Source organism: Colletotrichum abscissum (assembly GCF_030869225.1).
Source record: "Colletotrichum abscissum strain IMI 504890 chromosome Unknown Scaffold_1.1, whole genome shotgun sequence".
Lineage (NCBI taxonomy): Eukaryota > Fungi > Ascomycota > Sordariomycetes > Glomerellales > Glomerellaceae > Colletotrichum > Colletotrichum abscissum.
In genome coordinates this window covers 1182008-1206841 of record NW_026849987.1, presented here as the reverse complement: position 1 = coordinate 1206841, position 24834 = coordinate 1182008, and the positions used below count along the sequence as shown (strand labels likewise).

General features: G+C 53.8%; 8 protein-coding genes across 8 annotated transcripts, besides 2 other annotated features; 3 read left to right on the top strand and 5 right to left on the bottom strand.

Annotated features, from left to right (window-relative positions):
• Positions 1–5287: 5287 nt before the first annotated feature.
• Positions 5288–7005, top strand: CABS01_00361 (uncharacterized protein; the record flags this gene model as incomplete). The annotated part of the gene is made up of 2 exons (XM_060533742.1): positions 5288–5418; positions 5490–7005. 2 exons carry the CDS (start codon positions 5288–5290, stop codon positions 7003–7005), a joined length of 1647 nt encoding a protein of 548 aa, XP_060406256.1.
• Positions 7006–7545: 540 nt separating this feature from the next.
• On the bottom strand, positions 7546–8340 carry CABS01_00360 (uncharacterized protein; the record flags this gene model as incomplete). Its single annotated transcript, XM_060533741.1, has 1 exon — positions 7546–8340. One exon carries the CDS (start codon positions 8338–8340, stop codon positions 7546–7548), a length of 795 nt encoding a protein of 264 aa, XP_060406255.1.
• Positions 8341–9034: 694 nt separating this feature from the next.
• On the bottom strand, positions 9035–11451 carry CABS01_00359 (uncharacterized protein; the record flags this gene model as incomplete). The annotated part of the gene is made up of 7 exons (XM_060533740.1): positions 9035–9613; positions 9673–9810; positions 9867–10282; positions 10333–10729; positions 10788–10937; positions 11089–11173; positions 11306–11451. The coding sequence occupies 7 exons, from the start codon at positions 11449–11451 to the stop codon at positions 9035–9037; spliced, it is 1911 nt and encodes a 636-aa protein (XP_060406254.1).
• Positions 11452–12710: 1259 nt separating this feature from the next.
• On the top strand, positions 12711–13291 carry CABS01_00358 (sybindin-like family protein; the record flags this gene model as incomplete). The annotated part of the gene is made up of 2 exons (XM_060533739.1): positions 12711–13107; positions 13188–13291. 2 exons carry the CDS (start codon positions 12711–12713, stop codon positions 13289–13291), a joined length of 501 nt encoding a protein of 166 aa, XP_060406253.1.
• A 651-nt stretch (positions 13292–13942) lies between these two features.
• On the bottom strand, positions 13943–15709 carry CABS01_00357 (peroxin-3; the record flags this gene model as incomplete). The annotated part of the gene is made up of 3 exons (XM_060533738.1): positions 13943–15006; positions 15075–15469; positions 15552–15709. The coding sequence occupies 3 exons, from the start codon at positions 15707–15709 to the stop codon at positions 13943–13945; spliced, it is 1617 nt and encodes a 538-aa protein (XP_060406252.1).
• A 1019-nt stretch (positions 15710–16728) lies between these two features.
• On the top strand, positions 16729–17718 carry CABS01_00356 (uncharacterized protein; the record flags this gene model as incomplete). The annotated part of the gene is made up of 3 exons (XM_060533737.1): positions 16729–16804; positions 17089–17418; positions 17531–17718. The coding sequence occupies 3 exons, from the start codon at positions 16729–16731 to the stop codon at positions 17716–17718; spliced, it is 594 nt and encodes a 197-aa protein (XP_060406251.1).
• A 712-nt stretch (positions 17719–18430) lies between these two features.
• Positions 18431–18769, bottom strand: CABS01_00355 (uncharacterized protein; the record flags this gene model as incomplete). Its single annotated transcript, XM_060533736.1, has 1 exon — positions 18431–18769. One exon carries the CDS (start codon positions 18767–18769, stop codon positions 18431–18433), a length of 339 nt encoding a protein of 112 aa, XP_060406250.1.
• Positions 18770–18934: 165 nt separating this feature from the next.
• Positions 18935–21157, bottom strand: CABS01_00354 (fork head domain-containing protein; the record flags this gene model as incomplete). The annotated part of the gene is made up of 1 exon (XM_060533735.1): positions 18935–21157. The coding sequence occupies one exon, from the start codon at positions 21155–21157 to the stop codon at positions 18935–18937; it is 2223 nt and encodes a 740-aa protein (XP_060406249.1).
• Positions 21158–22067: 910 nt separating this feature from the next.
• Positions 22068–22132: a sequence feature (Short protein (CABS01_00353, KAK1525264.1) was converted to a misc_feature.).
• Positions 22133–22558: 426 nt separating this feature from the next.
• Positions 22559–22574: a sequence feature (Short protein (CABS01_00353, KAK1525264.1) was converted to a misc_feature.).
• Positions 22575–24834: the final 2260 nt, after the last annotated feature.

Genomic DNA, 24834 nt, shown 5'->3' with positions numbered 1-24834 from the left:
GACCACAACAATCGACCCATCTCGGGCGTAGGCGAGCGAGCAGACGCCGCGCGGGGAAGAACCAGGAGGATGCCCTGGTATTGGTGCCAAGAACAAATCACTTTTCCACTCGTGCTCTGGCTAGGCTCAGTCAGTGTATGCCGGAACTGGCTTCTCGTCTACGGCGTAATCTTTCCATGTGCCCTCACCCCCGCGTCAGGCGCTCCTTTGGCGCGAAAGACAGCATGCGCCTCTCGGATGTCCCAAGAAGAAACAGTGCGTTGATCTGTTTGACAACAAATCCTGAACATGAACGTCACCACCTCCGGTGCGTTCCAACGGAGCCTACCTACGTAGCCTTAGGTTATGATATTATGATACCCTCTTACATCCCAGCCGACAGATTGGCGGTGATGTAGACACCACCTCACCTCACCTCACTGCACCTTGTAAAGCCAGGCGAAGCTCGTGCAAACAAGCTCGCAGCTCAGTGGCTCGTTTCGTTTACCCATCAGTTCGGCGCATTTTATAAGTTCTGGTGTCGCCAATACGGCGGCACCCTCCCGCTTTGCAGTGCTGCACCAAGCCGCCCGGCGGAAACGTCAGCCGGAACTGTTGGCAAGGCATGTGCCGCGGCTGGCCACCTACACGGCAAGGTATCAAGATTTCGGGACTCTCTCTCTCTCTCTCTCTTCCTTGACAGACCTCTGCAGAAGGGATATGTCGTTTGTCTGACCCCAGTCGTCGCGTCCCGATGGAGCTATCTGGCGGGATTGGCTCAAACGGTCTCACCCTCACGCTCAATTGGCTATTCCAGCTAATCAACACAACGTCTGGTGCAACTTGAAGATGCATCCCAAGCTTCCCGAGAATCCCATCCCCCATCCCATTCCCCCTTCTTAGTGCCCACAGCAACCCCACGGGTACCTGAGGTGTTCATCGGGACTCACTAGTCAGCCCTACTGCGATCATGTAGAGCTCCGTATCTCACGCGCCTGTGTCCTCTTCTCACCCTTGTTGATTCTTATCTTTTCTTTCGTCACCACAGAAGGAGCAGTGAACGAACGAGGTGGACCGTCGCAAGCCGCTGGGCCTGACCGGACCGGTCAGGGGGTTGGTTTGCCGGTGGCTGGCGGGACACAGCGGTGAGCGCAACCTCCGTCGCGTTTCCGCTCACCCTTTTACCCCAGCAGTCGCCTCCCGTGGCGAAACTCGGTGCGTTGAAAAGAGATTCCGATGCTTGATAATCGGAATTTTGTCATTCGGTGTGCTTTGGATACCTACAATTTCAGCACGTGGCAAGCCAAGAGTTACTTCAGGGGGAGGGGGGGTTGAATTGGCGGCTATCTTTGAATAGGTCATTCCGCCTTTCAGATATAAAATGCCTGTCTCATCTTTTATATCAGTTCTCATGAGTGCCATGGCGCCATGCACGCGAGAACAGAGAGCGCTGGTGATTGGGTTCGGCTAAAGCTTATCCTGTTCTTCATATTGTCTCAATATCCCGTCTCCTGAGCCTCGACTCTCGCTTGTCGAGTTTGGAATGGGTTGCTCTCGGGCGAATGCGGATTTCTCTTCGTCCTCCTGTAGACAGATATGACGAAGGAGGGATCAAAAACATGCAACGTTTCTCAATAGTGTGTGTAGCAGCGGACGAACGACTCGTTCAGAAGGCTAGGTAGGTACCAGCCTGCCTTGAACTCGGCTGGAGCTGAGGTGAGACCTTGTAGTTTTGGTAAGCTTTGTGGTCGGTGTGCTGAGACACTGTGAGTCCTCTAAGTGAGTGAGTGGGTGAGTGATGTGAGGTGAGGTGCGGGTGCCGTACATTCTTTCCTTCTCAGCCGCATCGGGTGCGGCTAGTATATTCCTCATCGTCATGGACAGGAAACAAAACGAGGTGCGCGCCAGCCCATCCCTTTTGAACTGCGGATCAGGTCCTGACCTGTGCTGCTGAGGGATATGGTACTGGTGTGAGCTCAGAGTCAGCCACGCCTAGACTTCATTTTTCTTTGCTTAAAAGTATGTGACAAGAAGTCGGAATTGTTCGCGTTCGTGGGAGCGGTGGTACATGTCTCGACTGACCTGGCTGGAATACGATCAGTGTGGTCTGATATTTTATAGTCTTGGAGCAATGGAAGTGAACAATAAGTTTATCTTCGTCAACGGAAGAACTGGCAGAGCCACCCCTCAGATCTTCATGTCTATGGTACTTATACAACATCCAGGTGTCTGAAAGGAAGATGGTTGATATATAATCGGAGCTTCTTATGTTCATCGTCCTGGACACCGAAGGATGTTGCCTTTTGGCTGTTGATCGTCTCTATTACGTGTATTTCGAAATCAATGCGACTGATGAATGGGAAGAATAACTTCGTAGGAGTTTCAATGTTGAGGAGATACGAAATGGCTTGACGTGCTGTGTTATGATTATGATTGTTGACGGATACCAATGAGCCAAGTGAGTTGCATGGACCCAGCTATATGGCTCCAAGCAGACTTCTCTACCCCTTTTCCGACATAAAACAACTTGAAGAGCCTGTTTGTTTTGCGAACATAAGTCTAGGTCATGGGTTTCCATGGACTTTGTCGCAGGGGGCGTTCCGGAATTAGACTCTCAAATTTCGTACAGGACTTGACCTCTCTGTGAGATTAAATCACATCTGTCATCGTGCTGTATTTTACAATAATCTGACTATGCCGTTAGATCTTACCACTGCTTGTGGGATTTCCGAGCTCGACGCTACAAGCTCCATCATGGAAAAGAAAAACTAGCCAGCACCGTATTGTAGGAACCAGAACCAGATCTCCATAGCGAACTTGAAAAAGCCTTCCCACTTCGTACTTATCCGCCCGCCGAGGCCGACAGTATCATGAAGAGCGCTTCTCATCCAGGATGAATATATTTATTCTTCAACTAGTCTCGTTCCCTGGATTTGTATTTCATCGTCTTTGAGTACGAGAAAAGTAGGCGTTTCATACTCCGAAATCAGAAATGAGACGTGTGTTGAAATTGAAGTAGACGCCGCTGAAGCTGGAGTAGTTGGTCATGTAGTACAGAGACACATTGATGTTCGATGTGCCTTCACCCGCGTCCACTGACTTTCTCTCGGTAATCTGCCGTCTTGCCCGCTGGTCGTAGCTGAATTGTTCTAGTTTGTCCGTGTCCAGGTCTACTTATCCAACAGCATCAATGGTGAGTGTAGGTCCTGCCAAAATCTTGACAGAGAAGAACCTGATTGATCTGGCTCGAATCTAGAGACACATTGGCAAGACCAGAGACCGTCAGCTTTTGCATCGTGCTTGCAAAGTCAGAGCTAACAGCCATAGAATAGACGTAGTAGAAATATACGTCAATGGTTTCTTCCAAATAAGACGCCAGTTCTTAGTGATATCACTTCCCAATCACATGGTAGTTAGCGAATAACTTCCCAAGAATGGGCTCACTGCAGTATTCTCTCAGTCTCAAACGCATCTAGTACATATATACCCGATTCCGACTTGGTTGCTCACCGTATTCCGTCATGGCGAAGCCATGGGAGCGTGAATTCTCCTAGGGATGTCATCTTCCATCCCTGGCGACTTCATAACGGCGTTCCAGTTTCCGCGAACGCTGGAACCTAGGCGGCTAGTGGAGTCTTTCCGAGCCAGTGTGAGGTTGAAACCAAAAAGGGAAGACGACAAATTCGACGTTCTTATTCAAGAGACAGGCTGGTGTATGTTGATCCGGAAAGAAAAAATTGGCTTTGACTGCAACCCAATGGTTGCTTGGCGTCATTAGACTTGTCTGGATAGAGGAGGAACACGATGGGACTGGGTTTGTCTCTTTTGTCTTCAAGGAAGCCGGAGCATGAGAATCATCTGTGAGGGGAATGAAACTACAGTCTGTCTGGTCCTGAACTACCTCTGCCGAATGAGCTTCAACTCCCAGGTTGACAAGACCGTACCTGGGTCTTCCCATATTGACACATTTGGACCACAGTCAAATGACACAGAGGTTGTAAGGCATCAGATTGATCCAGTAGACGAGAGCTCACATTCATTTGAGGTCAAAGTCTCGGAGACGCCAGCATGAAGATGCGATTGTGGGTGTCACGCTGTAGTCTTCACTGCTCGCATCGATGGCTGCGCGAAGATTTGTGGAAGAAATGAGACGACATCTTTCATATAACGTTGTCGCATTGGAAACATGTTACAGGGAATGGGATACTCTAATTCACGGGATATTAAAGGCGCTGAGGCGAGATTTGCGATGATCCATCGAGGACCTAGGCTAAAGGCGTTTCCAAAGATGTCACCAGTCTCTTGTTATATCGAAACCCTAAGCACAGGCCCGATGAGCCCTTCTCTAGAGGTGTATCCCAACCTTGGCGGGCTTGTTTGACGACGCAAGGGTTGAAGGTCGACATCGTATGTTACGGCTCTGGACAGATCCTTGTGGTCTATTGGTACATGCCGAAACCTTGATTGGCCGAAAATGGTGCGCATCTCTAGTGGACGTTCAACTTCGATATTGTAATCCTCTGGGGCTCTACATATTCACCTAAGAACCCATGGTGCCTGCGTATCTAGGGCATCAGACCTGGTGAGGGACCAGAGTCAACAGACATGGTACAGGACAAATGTGGCTAACATATGGAGCGCAAGCGTGGCTGGCTGGTGATTTTCCTAGCCTGATTTCTAGAACCAACACCCAACTTCCCTGAGCAGCATCACGGGTGGGTCGGTAGGCTTAAGCCTGCGCATGATTACCACGTTGGTTCGTGGATATCCCCTGTTTTCTGCCTCGTACCTGTACATATACTTGCTTAGACCATCTCTCAGGAACTGAAATCGCAATTAAAATGTGTTGTGAAGCAGGCTTTTTTGCTCGACTCTTCTTGAAAATTTCTGGCAGGCGAATGGAATGGTTTACGCCCTGTTGTAGGGGGGCAAGAAAGGTGTAAGTTGATTTGTCGAAGCTTGAGGCGAGGTACACTACGGTATCTCGATTACGGTACTGACTTGGTTGCACTATGGCCTTGAACATCCTCCCGACTCCGCTGCATCCGCGCAGAGCACCTACCTAATGACCCCATGAAGCAGCAATGCAAATGAAGATTAAGTATGGGTACTTACGAATACAATCACATCGTTAGCGTAACGTGACTAGGATCCCGCGGGTTTGTTCCAACAATCATTCGCATGGGACTCTGACTGGATTGTGTACTTAAGAGATAGAAGACCCCCAAAGTGCAAGGCTCCTTGCCATCAGCCAACAAGCAGATACCGCAATATCTCGTGCAGACCTCGCATGTAAATTCTGCCTTATATGGCAACCTCTCAGTCGGGCCTGTCCTCTACAGGGTCTTCATCTGTCATTGCCTTCATCGCCACCTCACCCCTGGAGATTTCCGCCCTCATCTTCTCGCATCTTGACAACTGCGACCTCAAAGCCCTTCGGTTGGCCTGCAATAAGTTGCCATCTTTGTCCGTCCTCATCTTCGGTTCAATCGTGTCTTTATATCCGCTAGTCCCCTCGATATTAAAGTCTTTCGCGCCATTGCAGAAGACAACACCTTCCGCCGTGATGTCCGCGAGATCATCTGGGACGATGCTCGCTACGAAACACCACCGCCTCCAGATCCTAGACTGCGGCACTTGGATGAAGACTTGTATGATTCCGATGATGAGGAGGATGAAGACGACCGGCCAGAGAAGCCCCCGCGTGGCGTTCCTTTCTGGTACTTCAGACACTGCAAAAACAACATTGAATACTTGGAGATTAGACAGGATTATGATGCTGAGACTCTACCTCAGCATCTCGAGACTGCGAAACAGCTCGAGTCCCAACTCCCTCTTGAGATCGCCTACACACACTATCAGGAGCTGCTCGCAGAACAGAACAATGTGCTTTCTACGTCGGCCGATATAGCCGCGTTCGAATGGGCTTTGGAGAACGATAGGTTCCCGAGCCTAAGAAGAATTACCTTGACACCCGCAGCACATGGCATTCTTTTTCATCCGCTATACCCGACCCCTGCTATTCGCGCTCTACCCTACGGCTTCAACTACCCGCTTCCTCGTGGCTGGCCAGTCCCTCCTAAGGACGGAGATAAAGCGATGTCTGGGGACTGGGAGAGTGAGGATTATAAAGAATGCTGGCGAGGATTCCGCCATGTCGTCAGAATCCTTGCTCATCAGAAAAGCACAAAGATCAAGGAGCTCATGATTGACGGCAATCAGATCTGGTCTGGCCTGCCCTGTAGCATCTTTTACGCGCCGGAGCCGTGCGTCGAGTATGACAACCTCGTCGCCGTGATCAAGAAGCCAGGCTTCACAACTCTCAAGCTGAGCCTCGTGGTAGGCGGGCAGGAAACCAACAACTATCTCGCTTTCCGTAACGGGCGCCTGAGAAAAGCTCTAGAGGCGGACTTGCGACACTTTTCTCTCGAATCTGGCGAGGACGACGATCTCAAAAACGGGGATTATCCTTCGCATTGGGTGAGAGATCACTTTATCCCTCTGCGATCCGTCTTCCCCGTCGAAACATGGAAGAACTTGGCGCATTTCGGGCTGACGCGCTGGCTTGTGAGGCAGTCGGACCTGCTCGAGTTCCTCGCCCCGCTCCCGCAAACTCTACGCTCCGTGGAACTGAGCTTCCTCTCGTTTATGAAAGGCCATGGAAACTACAGGGATCTGCTCTTTGCGATTCGTGATACGCTGGGCTGGCAGGAGCGAACAGCCAGTGCAAGACCTCGTCTGCTCATCCGAGACTTTCCCGGTGTCTCGTTGGCTGGGCGGGCTGTCTGGGTGGAGGACGCGTTGCAGAGATTCTTGTACGATGGTGGCGAGAATCCTTATCCGATACCTCCGCGTAATGCCGTAGTTACGGGTCAAACTATCACTTGGGAACCTGGAATTTTGACAGTGGGCCATGGTTTCGGGATGGAGAAGGACGCCTTGGAGCCGCGATTTGAACGACCTTACGAGCCGGCGAATAAGCTTATTGAGATGGGGATCTCCAGGAATTGGAAGGGGGCTTTCTAAATTCCTTGATGGGGATGGATGTGAGATCACAGGAAAGATGGCTGAAAGTTGCCTGTACTTGGTGAAATGGAATTATCCTCTGAAGCTTGTTGAAGGGGCAAGACAGATGGACGTGTAAGTGAGAGGGAGATAATTGTATCGAAGACGAGAGGTTCGAGACTCTGCACCCACAATCGGCGTACGCAAGAGAAACCGCGCATTTCCATCACTGGGGCTGTAGAGACGGAGTTCTCTGACGACACCCTTCGTCACGAGATTCGTTGATAAAGCTGTTTGGGTAGAGTTATCCGTATTACGAGGTAGTCACCATGCAAGAAAGGAAGGACCATATTGACTGGGGTCTCGTTGGTTTGACTGTTTCATTCAGTTGTTTTCACTTGGTATCGAGTAGACTTCCACGCTGGACATCTGATCATCCTAGTAGGCCGACCATGGGCAACCGTATCAACCTACTGCTTCATCCATACTCGCCCATACTTCCAAAATCTACCACTTTTCCGACTTTACAGTGCTAACCTCGCTTCTAAAAGGCCTCCAACCTCAGTGCCTAAAATCCGACCTGTTCATCGTAGTCACATCAATAGTCGACCCCATCGCCGCAGGCCCATACGCCCCGCCCTCCATCGAAGCCATCATCTTCCTCATCGGCGTGCCATCCTGCCCTCCCGGGCCCCTCAAATTCACCGCCTCGGCAAACATGCGCAGCTGCATCGGGAACCGCGGGTCGCCATACCGCTCAATAATATCAGCCTTCTCCACAGCGGACCCCAAATCATAGTAAGCATCAGCGCCCTCCTCCTCGTCCTCCTCGTCCGCCCCGCCCACGCGCTCGCACGCCGCCTGCTTCTCCGCGCTCCACCACGTCGGCAACAGCCCCTTCCGCTTCGCGGCGTTCTTCAAAAAGCGCCGGAACCCCTCGAGCCCATTGTCCGCGCCGCCGTAGATGCTGTCCTCGGCCGCGTCCCCGTCGATGTTGTACTCGTCCTCGACGTGCAGGCGGTACGCGTCGATGAGGAGGCGGTAGACGTCCGCCTCGGGCCGGTCGTGGAGCCAGGTGCCGTTGTCGAGGCGCGTAAAGGGCCGGGTGACGGGCTGGTCTAGGCCCTTTGGCGGGGATAGCGCAGTGCCGGCGGACGTGGGGTTGCCGGCACCGGTGCCGGAGGGACCGCCACCTCGGGGTTGTGTGGAGGCGTCGGTCCGGCCGCACGTCTTTTTGTGGGATTTCCAGTCGGCCTTTTGGCAGTTGCGGGAGCAGTATGGTGTTGTGGCGCACTTTGCGCAGTTTTTTAGATTGACCTGGGGCGGACCCTTTTTGCAGACTGTGCAGGACGACATGTTTTTTTCGAAGGGGCTTGAGTGGTAGAATGTTGTGGGATAGGTATCTGAGAAGAGCTCAAGATGATGTTGGCTGTCGTCGAACGGCAGTTGGCCTATATACCCAAGTATCCAGGTATCTGTCCCCTGGGGCCACCCCGGTTGACCTGGGGTGCCTTACATGCACGTCCGGGGTTACCTTACCATTTTGGTCATATCACGTGAAAGCACCTAGTCAACTGATGGAATTGAAGGAAGGGCGTTGTGAGTGTCTGAATGGCAGGTGGAAGTTGAATGTTGCACATAGAAGAAGAGGATGGACTAGATTTGGGGGAGGGGGGCTAGGGAAAGGAACTGGTCGCAGTTGGTTGTTGGTGGTAATCTTTCAAGGACAAGTAATGTGCGACACGGGATAAGCAACTTGTACTAGTAGCTATTACGTGCCATGCGGGTTGAGAGGATTGACATGCTTGTTCACCCGGGTTACCTTCAGCGTCTCTAAAGACAGCTCTCGACTGAACCACGGTGGATCTCGCTGCAGGTATTCAAAAGTTGAACCAGTGATGAAATTCTGTCTCTCGTAGTGGACACGAACAGGTATCATATTCAAAAGGAAAATACCAGACAATTAGAGCTGTTTTCATGCTTGCCCGTAAAACGCCAGGCCGTATGTGCCTCCTTGGGCACTCACATCTCGTCTCGCCTCCCAGCGCTCTTAACTCTCCTCCTTCTCGTCGGCAGCCTTGGCTTTCGAAGCACCAGTCATGCTATGAACCAAATCAGCGAACCGCCCCTTTGAAGCAGCCAGGTTCGTATCGGCCTTTGGCGTCCCCACGGGCGTGACACCCGCCGACGTACCCTCCACGACATTGGCGACCTCCTTGTAATGCTCGCGGTCTTTAACGAAGCGCGTCAGGTACATCGTCTTCTGCCGCGTCTGCTTTCTCATGATGCGCTCTACCTCGGCCTCGTACGCCTTGTCATAAATGTTGAAGTCGACGTTGGTCGGCGATTCGGCCACGGCGCCGGCCGAGGGCTCATCCTTGTCGAACTCGTCCCGAGAACCGATGCCGATGCCGAGGATGCGGGGTTCCGAGTCAGACCTCTCGGGGGGTGCGGTCTTGGTTACGTCGGCGAGGCCGTTCTTCTTGAGGAACTCGCGGCGTTTCGAGAGAAGGGCCTCAATGTCTTCGTGCATCGCACCCAAGCGGGGGGAGTCTGTCTGGGAACCTTCGCGCGATTTGGCGTTTCTTTGCCTTGTGAGGATGTTCTTGAACTTATGAATTGCTTTCATCTGCCGTGGTTGTTAGCTTCTTTGTAGCGCAGCAACAAGCAAGTGGGTGTGCTGCTCACCACACAGAGGAGATGGTTCATCTTCCGCGTGAAAGCGCGGTTTAGCTCAAGCTCGTTTGGGGGCTCCACGAGTTTGGAACAATTTTCTTCCTTTGATAGCAGAGGGTCTGTCCCCTGTTTCGTAACCCATGGATGGTCCTATTTAATGATTAGCAAAACAAAAATCTAGCCACAGAAGAAAAGCTAGTCCTCACCCGCAACTCGTGCATCTGGATGCGCTTCTTGGGGTCCTTTTCCAGAATCCTGCAGATGAGGTCCACAAAGTCGGGATTCTCATCCCCGGGCAGCTCAGGAGAATCTGTCTTGATAGCTTCGTACATCTCAAGCACACCCTCTTGCTCAAAAGGGATTTTGCCGTAGCGTAGACAGTACAGCGATATGCCCATGGACCAGATATCCGTAGCCTTGCCATCGACGTCGCCATGTCGGACCACGCAGAGCTCGGGTGCAAGGAATGCCGGGGATCCTGCCGATTTAGCCGTCTTCATGGGGTCTCCCGGCTTCTCAAACATCTCGGAGACGCCAAAGTCTACAATCTTGAGCACATCGTCGTCGGTAAGGAGAAGGTTGTCCGGCTTGATATCCCGGTGAATGACGCCTTGCTCATGTACTAGACCGTGTTAGCCTGGTTGGTCAGGGTATACGTGGCAGCCAACTTACAGTATTCGATGCCTAGAATCAAGTCTCTGAACCAATAACGACAAGAATCTTCACCATATGGCTTCGCCTTCTCGTTGAATCCGACCTTCATCACGACTCCCTTCTTGCACATTTCAAGGACCATGTACAGTGAATCTTCCTCCGGGTCGTCCAGCACCTCAATCAGCTGGACCAGGTTCGGGTGGTTCAGCTTCTTCATGATGGCAATCTCCTCTCTGATAAAGAACAGGGCATCGTTGACGTTCCAACCAGCGTTGCCCTCCTCGCCGAAATGAGGTGAGAGCGGCGCGTTGAGACTAACACGGGGGGCGAAGCGCTGAGGTCGGCGAGCGCCCTGCCGCAGAATGTTGGACTGCGCGCGTTTACGAAGGCGGACTTTTGAGAATTCCTTGACGGCCTACGGATGGCCATTAGCATGGGAAGGGTTATCGCTTGGAAGCTTGGGAGGCTTATACGTATTCGGTGCCAAATTGGTCGGTCGCAAGGTGAACAGCACCATAGGAGCCCCGGCCAATTTCCTCTTTAATGACATACTGATTGATGCGGTGGTGACTTGAGCCATCCTCAGCCTCAGTACCATATGCTGTCACGGCGTTGAGCGTTTCCTACAGTAGTTTCTCGGTGAGTTTCTCTGGACATTGCTCCGGTTCGTCGTCATTGCAGCTACCCCGCCCCCACCACGCTCAACCAACAGCAGCGGGACAGGTCGAAAGCTGAGCTTTTCAACGAAGCTTGGCAAAACAAAACCACACGCACCTTGACTTCACGGTGAGCTGAAGGCGTTCGACGGTGATGCCTCATGGGGCTCTGAAACTTTGATGGTTGGGCAGCCGAATCGGATCTGTACCGCGTAGGGCGAGGAAGAGGTTAGAGTAGCTCGCCGCGCAGTGGTGGAGCGCGCGGGGGAGGCAGTGCAAAGTTGCAGCGCAGCGCAGAGAAGCAAAGTGAGTAAGTAGTGCAGTGACTGACGTACATGGGGGCAAGCGGCGGACGAGTCTCGGCGGGCCCTTCACCGTGGAACCCTACCGCAATGGTGGGTGAAGACATGCTTGAGGTAGCGAGGGTCGTCGAGGCCATGGCCGTCGTCGGCGGGCTCTGAGGTTCGCCGGAATCCGCCATAGTTTCGCCTTGCGCGAGGCTGAGGAGTTGTAGATGGAAGAGTGTGTTGTAAGCTTGACGTGATGTTGGAGAAGCAATGTTGGAGAGGCGAGTGCCGGGTGGGGTGAGAGTGAGAATGAGAATGAGAGTGAGAGAGCTAGCTACAATGCTCTGCTTTTGCTCATTCGAAGCTTTGCTATTCAAAATGGCCGAGCTCAAGGAGCACCCCAAATCTTAAGGCAATACTAGATAGGTATGACGACGGATAGGCGCGAACGACCGGACGAGCGAGCGATGGAGCTGGCGACGTTTTGAACCTGGAAGCGCGCGTGTGAGGTGAGAAAAGCGAAAGCGACGTCAAAAGAAAGGAAACAACAAGCAAGGGCACTAGGATTAGCGAAAACGAGACGACAGCTGAGCTTTAAAACCTGACCGAAAGGAAACAAGGGCCCGGGGGTGGGAAGAGAGAAAGAAGTACTTTGTCTTCGAAGGTGGGAAAAAATAGGTAGGCGTTTCTCCTTCAGCTCTTCAGGCTCAGAGTGAGCCCCCTTCCAGCCCCCACGTCTGTTATTTTCCCCCAAGGATCACCTCGCAGGTCTCCAGTGTTCTCAACGCCCTACGAAAAGCCCAGGTTCCGTCTTATCCATTTCCACGGCTCCTCATATCCATGCCCAGCATCGCTGCCCGTTGTCATTGGGCGCATCGTAGATTTCCCATCATGGGCTGACTAGTGTGCTCCCCTCGTAGGGCCAGCTCGGAACCCCTCCTTGCGCCAAAGAATCACGTTCCGTCCGGGGGGTCCACCACAAGGCAGAGTGACACCCCCTGCCAGCACCTGTACCTTACGCAATCGGACCAGCTCCAGCTCACAGTTGCAATTTCAAAGGTCCACCGAGGTACCTACCGACCGAGACAAGCAACGGTAGCCGCATTTCGGGGCTGGGGCCACTGAACGGCCGACCACACTCAATCGTCCCGCCCAAGCTAGCTACCTTACTTCGTATCTTCATGAGCATCTTGCGACTTTCAACCAGTGATACCCAACGACACCGAAAACCAGCGAATTCATTGACGACCCGAAGACGAACAGATTCGAATCCCGAATTCTCGAGATACAGAATCAATCCGCAATCTACGAACCCTGCACAACTCCCCGGCATGCGCCCCTAAACGACCAACCTCCATCCCTTTCCGCCTCGCCTCGCCTCCAGACGACACCGAAACCCGGCGCAAACACGCGCAACCCCCGCGCCGCCGTCGCGGCCGTCCCCTAGCCCAACATGGTCGTCTACTCCTTCTACATCTTCGACCGCCACACGGAATGCATCTACTCAAAAACCTGGCTCCCCGCCGAGCGCCCGCCATCCCAACAACCCCCCTCATCAGCCGGAACGGGCGCCGCACCACCACCATCACAGCAGCTCGGCCGCCGTAGCCAGGTGAACTCGGCCAAGGACGACGCCAAGCTCATCTTTGGCACGGTTTTCTCCCTCCGCAACATGGTCCGCAAGCTCGGCGGGGACGATGACGCCTTTATCAGCTACCGCACCTCGGCCTACAAGCTCCACTACTACGAGACGCCCTCGAACCTGCGCTTCGTCATGCTTACTGATACGGCGACGCTGAGTATGCGGAATGTGCTGCATCAGATTTATATCAACCTCTGGGTTGAATACGGTACGGTGACAATTACCCACCCTGAGGGCTTCCTCTCTTTTCCTGACAACGGATCATAACTTGCTGACCTCTTTTTGCAGTCGTCAAGAACCCCCTAGCACCAGCCGAACACAAGGGCGGCGAAGGCGTCAAGAACGAACTTTTCGAGCTGGGTCTGGATCAGTTCGTCAGGGGCTTGATGTAAAGGATACCGTTCTCGCCGTTCGGCAGCCAGGTTGGAAAGGAACAAAGAACAAGAAAACACCAAACCCAGGGAAAGACGATATGTGAGTGGGAGCCCTTAGAACTGGGGAGGAGAAAGGGGAAAATCCCAACAGCTCAACACGGGAGAATTCGATGTCGAGCCGCAACGAGTTTTTGCCAGGCTGGCATCATGGAACAAACGTGTCTACGAGATGCATTGTAGTCCCTGGCACCGATTGCGCACTTCATGCCTAAAGAAGGAAACCCCCCACCACAAACATAGACGAAGAAAAGGCGTCCCAGAACCACTGGACGGCCTGACAACAAGAAAGAATCATCAGTAGAATCGCGGGCTGAGCAAAATGGATCAAAGGAATGGACGGAGGCTGCGCCATCTCCAGCTCTGGGCTTAACCCCCGTACTTTGTTGATACAGATTCGAGAGATGAACCGTCTATCTCTTGACCATAGATTATACAATGATACCTATATCTCCAGCTCCATCCCTCCCTTACCTTCCCACCTGTCCTGTCCATAACCCCGTAAATATCATTAAAAATGTCATAGCCAGGCTCACACACCTCGAGAACACAACATCAATCGAGGTTCGGGCCACATGTACATGTCATGTCTCTCTATTTTGGATGGAAGGCCTACTTGCTGTCCACCGCCCTCCCCCACGCGCTCTCAAAGCTAGACTGCGGGTTCACCATCACGAGGCTCTCCTCTCCGGTGCCCTGCGTCGTCCCCTGCGTCTGACTTGGGAAAGTTGCAGCAGTACCCTGGCTGGCGCGAGGCACTTCGCTGGCCCTCACGTCAACGGCGCTCGCCATGATGCCCTCGTCGTCGTGGTGGATCTCATTCTCCCAATTGCTCGAGTACACCACGGCCGCAAAGCCCTCGAGGTCGGCGACCTGCTCCATCTCCTGTAGGTACTCATTCGGCATCCCGTTGCCAATGATGTGGGCTTGCCTCGTGAGGACCGAGAGGATTTTGGGCAAGAGTACGACCACCTGCGACGAGCGCGGTTCCGACTCGGCGAGGTCCGGCTTATCAAAGGCTGCTGACGAGAGCTTCTTATCCACGAGCAGGGAGAAGCCGGCATCGAGGATGAGCGTGAGCACGTGCGTGAAGGAGGGCGACTCGATGAGATCCGACGTCTCGTCGAGCAGCCTTCTCACTGCGGGCGACGATGACGGCGAAGACTGAGACGTGGCGCTCTCGGACAGCATCACAGTGCTTTCCTCCAGGATGCCCGACTCGCGGAGGACGTGGTCCTCCTTGTCCCGCGGCGGAAGGAGGTAGGGCAGCCACTTTGCGGCCCTGCGCTCTTCGGGCGTGGCGCCCTCAACGGCCTTGCGCACCGCGAGCGTCAGCTCCGAGAACTGCTCGAAGCTGAGCAGGTCGCGCGGGCTCAGGTGGCCAAAGACCTGGCGGACGGCGGTCTCGACGCGCTGGCCGAGCTCCTTCCACCCCTCATTCAGGAGCCACCAGCTAAAGGTCAGGTAGCGACGGTTCGTCTCAAAGTCGTTGCCGTAAGGCTGGTCGAGGCCGTCGTCGTCATTGTTCTCCAGACTGATAGTCGCTTGGGCAGTACCAGTCGCCAGGGATATAACGCTCGAGAGATAGCTACGGCGGCCGAGGAGGTTGAGTTGGACTCTTGTCAGCATCGTCAGCAATGCGAGGGTGTATAATAGCGTGAACGCTCTTGTTATGGCTGCGATGTCAATGTTAGAATCTTCCCCTCTCTCGCCTTCTCCATCACATCAGATAGACGTCACTCACAGCTGATGGTCAGATCATCCCACAACTGCCTCTTCGACTTCCGACTCTTCTGCGCCGCCGCGCCGCCATCCTGTTGCGCACCCTCGGCGGCCCCTCCCGCGGCGGCCGACGTCGGGGCCGGTACCGTCAACTGGCTCGCGTGCACACCGCTCTCGCTCTGGACGCTGCTGCTGACCATGCTCCGTCCGTCGTCTTCTGTCATGGTAGTATCTGCGATGCTCGGCGGGCTGCCGCTGCCGCTCTTGAGGCTCTTGGTCTGACCCTTCATCTTCTGGATCTCGTAGGTGATCTTCTCCGTGTTCATGACCTCGAGTATATTCGTCGTTGCCGAGGGGAGGAGTGCGAGCACAGTAAATGTGCAGTCTTCTTGGTTTTGCTCGAATCGGCGGCGGAGGCTGCGATTGCGACACGGCGGTGTTAGTCGGGGGAGGGTGATCATGGTAGCTTAGAGGAGGGTATCTTGGGAATGTAGCTCACTTCTCCTTGGCGATGCGATCGCTGCTCATGCGCTCACGCGCATCGTTGATCTTGCCCATGACATACTGCGACACGACATAACCCGCGCCGACTACACCCACGCTCACAGCGAGCGGTGTCCTATTTCGGCGGAACCATCGCCGAGTGGCTTCCAACATGGTTCGGTCTGGCGCGGCGAGCGACTAAATGTCCGAGAGATTAGCCTGGCTGTTGATGGAAAGATAGAGTCCGATCCGGAGTATGGTAGAGGGGAATGGAGGGAAAGGACCAGAAGGATTGAAGTTCAACAAAGATTGCGAGAATAGTTAAAAGAACCCCGGATTGAAGCTTTCGAACCGAGTTAAAGAGTTAAAGAATAGAAAAAGGCGGTCGTCTTGCTAGGGGAATCATATGAAAAAAAAAGAAGATTGGGAGATTTTTTGTCTATTAAACCCCCCCAAAATTGGCTATCTGGGCGAGCTCTAGGAAGGCTGGTCGGCACGTAATGATAAGTTGGAGCAGTTAAGCAGACCAGGAGGAGAGGAGCTCGCGCCTGAAAGCCCAGTGACTGGCTACTGCTCTCTGCGAGTCGTGAACCGTGATTACCTCGGCCCAGCCACACCCACGTTCCCGCGTCATCTCAATTTAATGCCCGTGTTTCCCAACTCTCTTGCCCCAACAGCTGTGGCTGAAGTGCCGGTACCGCAACCGCCGCCGTATCGAGCGCTTCCCCGGTAAGGTAGTGTAGGTACATCACTGCTCGCCCTTGCTGCCCGCCACCAACGACTGCCCAAGTATCGTAAGTACCTTAACGTACGGGCTGCTACTGCACAAGGCTATGGCCACTCTCTACTCAGGACCCAGCTCGGGGAACTTGGGAGTACCTTTCCCAACCAGGAAGAGTACCCCTGCTACCGATATCCCGTCCTCCCCCCGCCTCTGTCCCTTCCCTCCCTGGATCAACACAGCGGTAGTGACTCCCCGCTCTCTTCTGCCCGCCCGCCCCCTTATCGGTGCGGCGCATCAATGCTGGGCTCAAGTGTGCCCCTCAGTACATCTGACACCTTTCTTTGGGTCATTCCCTCACCTTACCTCAGGCAGAGGGAGAGAGTATCTGTCACTCTCCTTCACGCCAACCGCATCTGTCTGTCGAACAACCAACTCACCAAGCAAAATCCCGTAATCGAGAAAAGGCACGATGCAGCAGAGCAGCGCTCCAGAGTTCATTCTCGAGGCCTTTGCGGACCCGGCCTCCGTACGGGATGTCGTCAAAGGTACCTACCATCTCTGTCCCCCGTGTCCCGTCTCCCATCCCCAGTCCTCTTTCCCATAGGTAGCCCGCAGTTCGCGCGCGCCCCGCCAGACGTCATATCCGCCCTCAAAACGAACGACAACACCTTCCGAACCTCTCAGCCTCGCGATGCGACGGGCGCCTGCCTTACCAGTCCCCCTCCAAAGTGCAGAACCCAAGCCATGCAACACGAAACCATATTAACCATAGTGATGGCCCTTGAACAGGAATAAATGCTAATTAAACAACCTCGTCACCGTGGTACAGGAATCCTCCACACAATCTTCTTCCACCGCTTCTTCCCCGCCGTCGTTCCGTACACCCGCGAAGTCCTAGATCTGACCCTCCCCTACGTCGACGACGTCGAGCTCGAGACCATGATCGAGCAGCGCGCCACCGCCCTCGTCCGCCAGCTCGACGCGGAGCGCTCCTCGTCCGGCTCCGGCGGCGGTGGTAGCGGCGGCGGGCGCGGCCAGCTCACCGTCCAGTTCTTTGAGAAGAAGCGTCGCAAGGCCTGGCTCATGCGCGGCGACGAGGAGGTCTGTTGGGAATGCTGGACCGTAAAAGTCACGGTCGCGGAGCCCAGGACGGAGACTGGTTGGTTCTACCTACCCCTTTGCCCTCCTTTGGCAACCCGGTAGAGGGGGGCGCACTAGTAGAGGGACGTACAAAGATGAGAGGCTGACCGTTGTCGGTGAAACTTTTCCAGAGCGAGCCAAAGTCCGAAAAGCCATGGAGACGACGCTCATGACGACCGTCATGAAGGTCATTACCTTCGTCAACGCACACAAGGACCATATCCCTCCGATAACGACGCAGGGGTCGAACCCGTTTCCCTACCAGATCAATATTAACCAAAAGGAGTCGGGTTGGGCTACGAGGATGGGCATTTACTAAACTTTGCGCATTCGGGCTGACGACGACACTGTGAGACTATAATGAGATGTTTTTGACAAGATGCCTCTTGGTTTTTCTTTTTTTTCCAGGATTTGATGCGAATTTCTTTGGATAGTCTTTCCATGTTCGGCTTGGGGACGACGACATCAACGAACCCAGGATGACGACGGCGACGCTGCTGGCAGATATCGTAGAGGTGGTACACAACATTCTGAGGCGTTCTGGGAACAAGGCATGATTCAAACGAGACATAGACATGTAGGACATTTGGGGAAATTTAGAGCAAGACAATATGATACCCGTTCTTGAGTTCAAACATGGGACTGAGAGGTCACTCACGCATGCCGAAAACCAGCTTCTTCGATGATTCGATGATTTACGACGACTTTACTAGTTCCGAGAAGATGATTATCTTCTCAAACGTACGTAACACCACACAGCCGAGAGTCATGCTGATTTGAACATGCTTCTAAGCCACCGGGCTCTTGATGATGTCGGATATGATTTGATTGTTGCGGATATCATGTGGAATGCCCACATAAAGGACAGTACAACCACATGAATGGAATATAGAACACTGTATAAGTTATTCGCGACAGTGATCTCATCATTGACATCTTGAACAACATTTGCGAGAAGGCTCTGTTTCGTGCGTGTTTCCATAGAATTGATCACTACCAGTGTGCTTAGCAATAGGAGCGAAGCTAATACGCTACACATCCAACCCGGATTTTCCTACACAGCAAGAAACACAAACAACAAAATAGCCTGTTCCGGCCAAACAGCAATAAAAAACGCAAAAAGCGAATATCGAGCCGAACCTAACCTGGTCCAAGGCCGACGAAAGCAAAAGCAGAAAAACGCACAAGAATCTCATGGTGCCCTCCGTGCCTCTCAAGAATGATGATGTCCCTTCGCTTTCCCTCCCTTTGCCCATCGGAGAAAAAATAAGGAGAGCCAAGACATTATATGTGCACTGCTTCGTCATTATCATAAAGCAAACAATCATGGACAAGAGAATTGTGAAAGCCTCGAAGCCCGAATCAGACATTAGTCTTTAAAATCAGCCCAAAGTTTTTTGTGTTTCCCCCGCGCGCTCCATTATCGTGTGAAGTGTGTCGAAACAGGCCCTGAATGCCTGAATGCATCGGGACGTCATGCCAGTAAGTGTGTTCATACATCGTAACGGTCGTCATCGTCGTCTCGTCGCGAGAGACTAGAATTGCGTGGTGTAGCTTCGTCCAAACGCAGGCTTGCTGGGCTTGGAGCCGGAAGCCTTGGGCTGGGAGCCAGAGCCAATCTTCTCAAAGCCTTGCAGGATGTCGAGACCCGAGTACTCGGTGGTCTCCTCCGACAAGAAGTCTGTCGTGTCGAAGGAGAACGAAGGCCAGTCGCCCTCGGCCGCTACCTCGTAGAATGAACTAGATATCTTGGTCGGCGAGGGGAATCTCCATTGCACGGCGGCGTCGTTGTTGGCTTTGATAGGAGAGGACAGGCCGTCAAAGACCTTGCTAGGAGTCTCCCACATGGCAGAAGGTTGTGCGGGTGCCTTCAGGAAGGGCGTTGAGAGAACCGACTTGTTGCCGTTACCCGAGTCATGAGTATCGGCCAAGGCATTGGCAGAGTGAGTACGCTCAAGACGGGGTCGCTTTCCACCAGACTTCTTGGAGGGAGACTCTTGAGGTAGGCCGTCAAAGAAGTCGTTGTCCATGTCCTGGAAGATGTCAAAGTCACCAGCGGCCATCAGGTTGTAGTTGTAGACGCTCTCGTCCAAGTTGAAAGCGGGGCTCCACGGAGCGTTGCCGTCACCGGTGCCGACCATCTTGCGGATCGGGGACTGCAGCATCTGGCGGACATTTTCGCGGTGCTGGCGAAGATTGGTGTTGGGCGAGGCAGAAGGCGGGGCCTTGGTAGGCGGCTTCAGTTTCATGGCTGGCGTGAGCGGTGGCAGCATCTGCCCTTGTTGGCGGAGCGGCGATGAGGACGGTGGGGCGAACGCGTTATACGACCGACCCTTGCTAGGGCTATCGTAAGACGACGCGCGCAAGCGAGCAATCTCATCCTCGGCCCTGCCAGCGCGACTGCGCTTGCGAGGGCGATCGGCCTCTGAGGTAAGAATGCCAGTCTTTTGCGGGCGCAAAGCAGAGGATTCGAGAGACGAGATGTAACCACTGTCATCCATGGACGCGAATTTTCTCTTGTGAGATCTGGTGATGGACGACATAGGTCCGCGGCCAGGCGGAGGAGGCGTGCGGCTGCGGGGCTCCATGTGTCGCGGAATGGGCGGTGAAGAATGCATCGTAGGCGGCAGAGGAGAGCATTCGTGGTCCAGCTTATCCTGTCCATCTTCAGGTGCGGCCGAGTCCGAGACAGGAATGGTGGCATCGGATGAGAACTCAACGGCAACGGTAGCCTGAGAAGTAGGCAAAGGCGGGAGCGTTGTTGCATGTCTGATCGGTGCAGGAGGCGGAAGAGTCGGCTCCTGGATCGGCATGTTGGCCGGCCTTGAGGGTTCCATACGGGTTGACATGACAGGCACGTTTTCGGCGGTCGTTGCCGTCTTTCTTGCCGGCTTGTCCTTCATGAATTGTTGCTCCATGCCCTCCTGGATCGTCCAGTAATTTCCCTTGCCCGGGTCGTCCTTTGGTCGTTCCACCTTGATAAAGGCCTTGTGAAGGCTGAGGTTGTGCCGAATGCTGTTCTGCCATCCCGACTCCTCCGCCTTGTAAAACGAGTACGTGTCTGAGATCCACTTGTAAATTTGTGCGAGCGTCAGGCGTCGCAGTGGTGATCGAAGAATTGCCATCCCAATCAAAGTGGCGTAGCTGTGGCCCGGTTTCGTCCCATCGTCGACGATTGGAGGGAAAGAGTCGTGAGGTGGAAGGCCGGACTCATCGGCCTTTACCTTCTTCAGAGGTCGTGATTCCTTGATCGGTGCAGCCTCCATCAATGTGCGCTTTCCGGGTCCCTTGTGCATGTAGAACTGATCAAAGTTGATGGTCGGTGGCGCAGGATACAACTGCGGGTGAACGTTCTCCTTCCCGAATCCGGCGGCCAAATCCACAGAAGGAGGCTTCTGTGCGACGGTCTTGAACTTGGATAAGTAGGGCTTCTTGTGTAGCGAATCGGTGTTCTGGTTGTTTGCTGATGGTGGCGCCATTGGCACCATGTTTAACTTGCTACCCTGGGACTTCAACGGGGCATGATGCGATTTGATGTTGCCTGATGATGCCTTTAGAGGCGAGTGTCTGTCGGATGCGAGCATCGGAGGGTTGAGGACGACATTGTTGTTACTTGTTGTGCCAAGCGGCCTCCTCGGTGGCTTGGAGGCGGCAGGCATGGGTGCGTGGTTGATCATTGTTGTCGAGTTCTCGAAAAAGTCGTCTTGGTAGATTTGCAGAGGCTCATGAGAGCCGGTATAGCGCGTGGGTTTGGCCATGTCGGCCGAGTGTAGTTGAATGATGTCGTCTCCAAACCTGCGTCAAGTGCGTTCGCGGCAAGTAGTGGGCTGTGGGAGGGAGGGCATGTCAGCGAGCCGCAAAGGCATAAGGTTAGATAAGTAGTTGACGGTGTGGTCTTGACTCTGTCAACCTGACAGGGCCCGGCTTCAAGGTTCTTGAACCCGAACGGGGTTTTGCATGATTGAAGGGAGGAGAAAGAGAAAGGAGACTCAAGGCTCACCTAGGTCGGGTCTAGACTTTGGAAATGAGTTGTGGGTCGTGAATGCAAGGGGGCCTTTTGGCGGTCGAATTGTAAGTTTAGCGACGGGATCGCTGGATCGACACGATGCGATCAGGCAAGCGACGGCGATATTCTGCGAAGAGTGGTGCCCGACAAACAACGTTGAAGAGCGGCGACGACGATGTTGTGCGAAGTCGATAAAGCGCAATGGGGTGTGAGCGTGAGTGTGTGTGTGAGAGCGAGAGAGTCAGAGAAGAGCAGCAGACGAGGGTGAGGGAGGTATGGCTTATGGCTGCAGAAAGGTGAAAAGAAAAGAGGGGATATCAGGCACGATAGCACGCGAGGGAGAGGAGGGTAGGTAAGATGTAATAGGCGAGCCAGCGGCAGCGGTGGTAGTGGTGGTGGTGGTGGTAGTAGTAGCAGGCGTGTGTAGGTCAGAGCAGGCAGTGAGGAGGAGGAGGAGTAGGTAGAGCAAAGTGTGGGAGTCGGCGGCAGAAGGATGGATAGATGGATTGATTTCAGCCAAGGCGAGTGGAGAGGACCGGGATGTCTTTGAAGAGGTGGGCGGCCAGCTCAGCAAGCCCAGAGATGTCCGGTGGGGCCTCTGGAGCACGGGAGGAATGGGCGATTGGACAAGAGGAGCGTGGGCTGTGACACGACCGACCAGGCTAGGGTACGCCGAAGTGGCAGCAAGGGTGTGTAGTGTAAAGGACCTCCGTAGTCTGGTTAGATGCAGGGAGTGTAATGGAGCAGGTGTGTGTGGTGTGCGCGAATGTGAGTGAGCGTGAGAGCGAGTATGAATGTGCGTGTGCTTGATATCGTCCGGGGTGCGATGGCATAGGCACAGGTACAGAAGGTGGCAGCATGAGCAGCATGCATGGATGATGGGTATGGACTATGGAGTAGTGTCAAGTGTGAAGAAGGTGGAGGAGGATCATGGATGGGCGATGATGGGATGCACGGCAAGGTCGACCGTTTGCTGGAACACGCCGTCCCGGAAGAAAAAAAAAAAGAGGTCGAAGTTAGAAGCCAACCGTCGCCGAGCGGGAGAGCGATCAGAAAGAAGTGCGCACACTTGGGACTGTAGTAGTGCAGTCCAGTCTGTGTAAGGTATCCGAAGATATACTACCTCAGGTGACTAGATACTAAGTCGCTAGACAGAGAGCTGCTCGCATCCGGGGTCGGTGCCCTTAGCCGTCACCGTTTGGTTTCTGTCAGGCGTGGAGGATGAGGATTTGCGTTTGTCTTTGCGCGTTTGCTTGGGCTACGCGGTCGAAAGAAAAGAGAGGGTCAGCCAGCCAGGTCGGTTGAAGTCGAACAGACTTTCACCCGGCTCCAATTCAGGTCGAAGTTCGAGATAGGTACGTAGTAAGAAGAACAAGCAGAAGAAGCTCAGGGCTCCCGGGGCCAGGCCTGTCAGACTCAGTTCCAGTGGGGAGGGAGGAGGGGGGAAGGGCGTCCGCGCGGGTTACGTCCGGCAGACAGAGGAGGAGAAGCTGTGGACGAAAGAGGATCCCAGACTTCCCTAAAGCCCAGAGGTGACGACGATTGTACGAAATGTGAATGGGCGAAAGCTGGCGACAGGACGGGAAGGCTATGCTATGCACGTACTGTATGCAAGCAGGTTTTGCAGTTCATGCGAGAGTCCGTGGTGGGCCGCCGACGGGCTTTACTGTAAGTCTGTAAGGTATGTACCACAGTACTGCGTACGAGACTCCTCTTTTTCGCGCGCTGTCTTCCAACAGAAACGTGAAAATGAGCGCGTGTCTGCCACCAAGAAAGGTTGAATTTCCACTGCATATGCACCAGCACCACTGAACCACCCCCAAGGTCCCCTACTTCCCAGCACGCCACAGGGATGGATGCTGTAGATAGCAGCTAGAGCCTCTAGATGCAGCTTGACGGGCAGCGAATGGTGTTGCATGCAGGGCTCTGCCGGGGAAATATCTGTGGATGCTGTGGGCAATGGTGCAAACTGTGCTATCGCTCCGGTCCTCGACTCTTCGACTTCGTCCTTGGTGGTGTTGCGACTATCTCGAGACTACCAAAGTGTCAAAGGAAGCCCAGGCCAAACATGGTCGAGTCCAGCTGGTAGTGCAAGACCCGAAAAATAGACCATGGAGTTTGCCTTTTCTTGCTCTGGCAATGGCCGAAATGCTAGTCTTCCTCACGGTTGTGGCTTGTTCGGCTAAGCGCTCGTCTGCCGTCAATTGGCTGATCTGATCTGGTTTGCAGCCGTGATGAAATAGGTTTCCTATCTAAGAAGACACACAGGCGAACAAAAATGGTAATGGCTGTGTGGCGCGATTGCGATTGTGTGCGAGCCTGTGAGGGCTCAAAAAGAGGTCACTGTCTCGCTCTGCGACGGCTCTGGTGTCCTCTCTGTGGTGCCCTCATCTGGTCTCGTTGGGATGGCCTCTTTCTTGCGCTGGCTGCTGGGATTGATTGGGTCGAGGGTTCGAGGCACAGGCCATGGATGATGGAATGAAGTCGGCGCGTGGCCGACGCGTCTCACCGATTTGGGAAGAAAACAACAAACGCGTCCACCATGAGCCAATCAAAACGGCCAAATCACATGACTGTACTCCTGATTGGCCGCCGTGCCCCCATCCGATGAAACTGGGTCATCCCAACTCATGGGCCCATTAGGAGTACCTAGGAGCCATCACGGAAAGCAAACCACGGATAACCGCTGGAAAGGCTGGACGACATCTTTTTTCTTTTTTGTCAGACTGACACCACTTAAACAAATTTTCATATTCTTTCCACCCCATCTTAGTCTTTTTAATGGCTTAGGCTGTCTTGCAACGATTGTCCCCGCTGTGAAACTGAGACCGAGACCCAGGTACCAAGACCACCCCCCGTCTAATGCTGGCCAGATCGTCAGGTACGGAATGTGACGGGCGTCTCACTTCACCTCCCGATGATATAAGATGAGAGACGATTGCGCGCGCTCATTCCGCCTGATCTCATCTCTCGCCTCGTGCTCTGCGTTTTCAAAAGTCTTGGACGGCTAGACGGGTCTTTTTGGGCCGAGCATGACCAACCTGTCCGTGCCTATCGAGGATCCCATCAGAACGATCCAAATTCTCGTCAATGCTTTCCTTCCATCATCCCAGCTGTTTGATTCCCAACCGCGAGGAACAGACTTCTAGAACTGGGCTAGATGGGGCGCTGCTCAGAAAGGGTACCCATGGCTTTCTAGTGTAGGTCAACAATGACTAAAAAATGCTCGAGCCTCGGCGCAGGGAGCACTCTGGAGCGCCCATCGCCGGCCGTGAAGACACTAACAGCAGCTGCACGGATATACGTTGGGAAACCTTGGAAGGCTAATAATGCCATGGATGATGAGCGGTGTCGATTGGGTCTTTGCCCTCTGCGGAAAGGCGACGACAGCCGCGGTGTCGCATTGGAGCGAGCCTGACGAATAAGCAT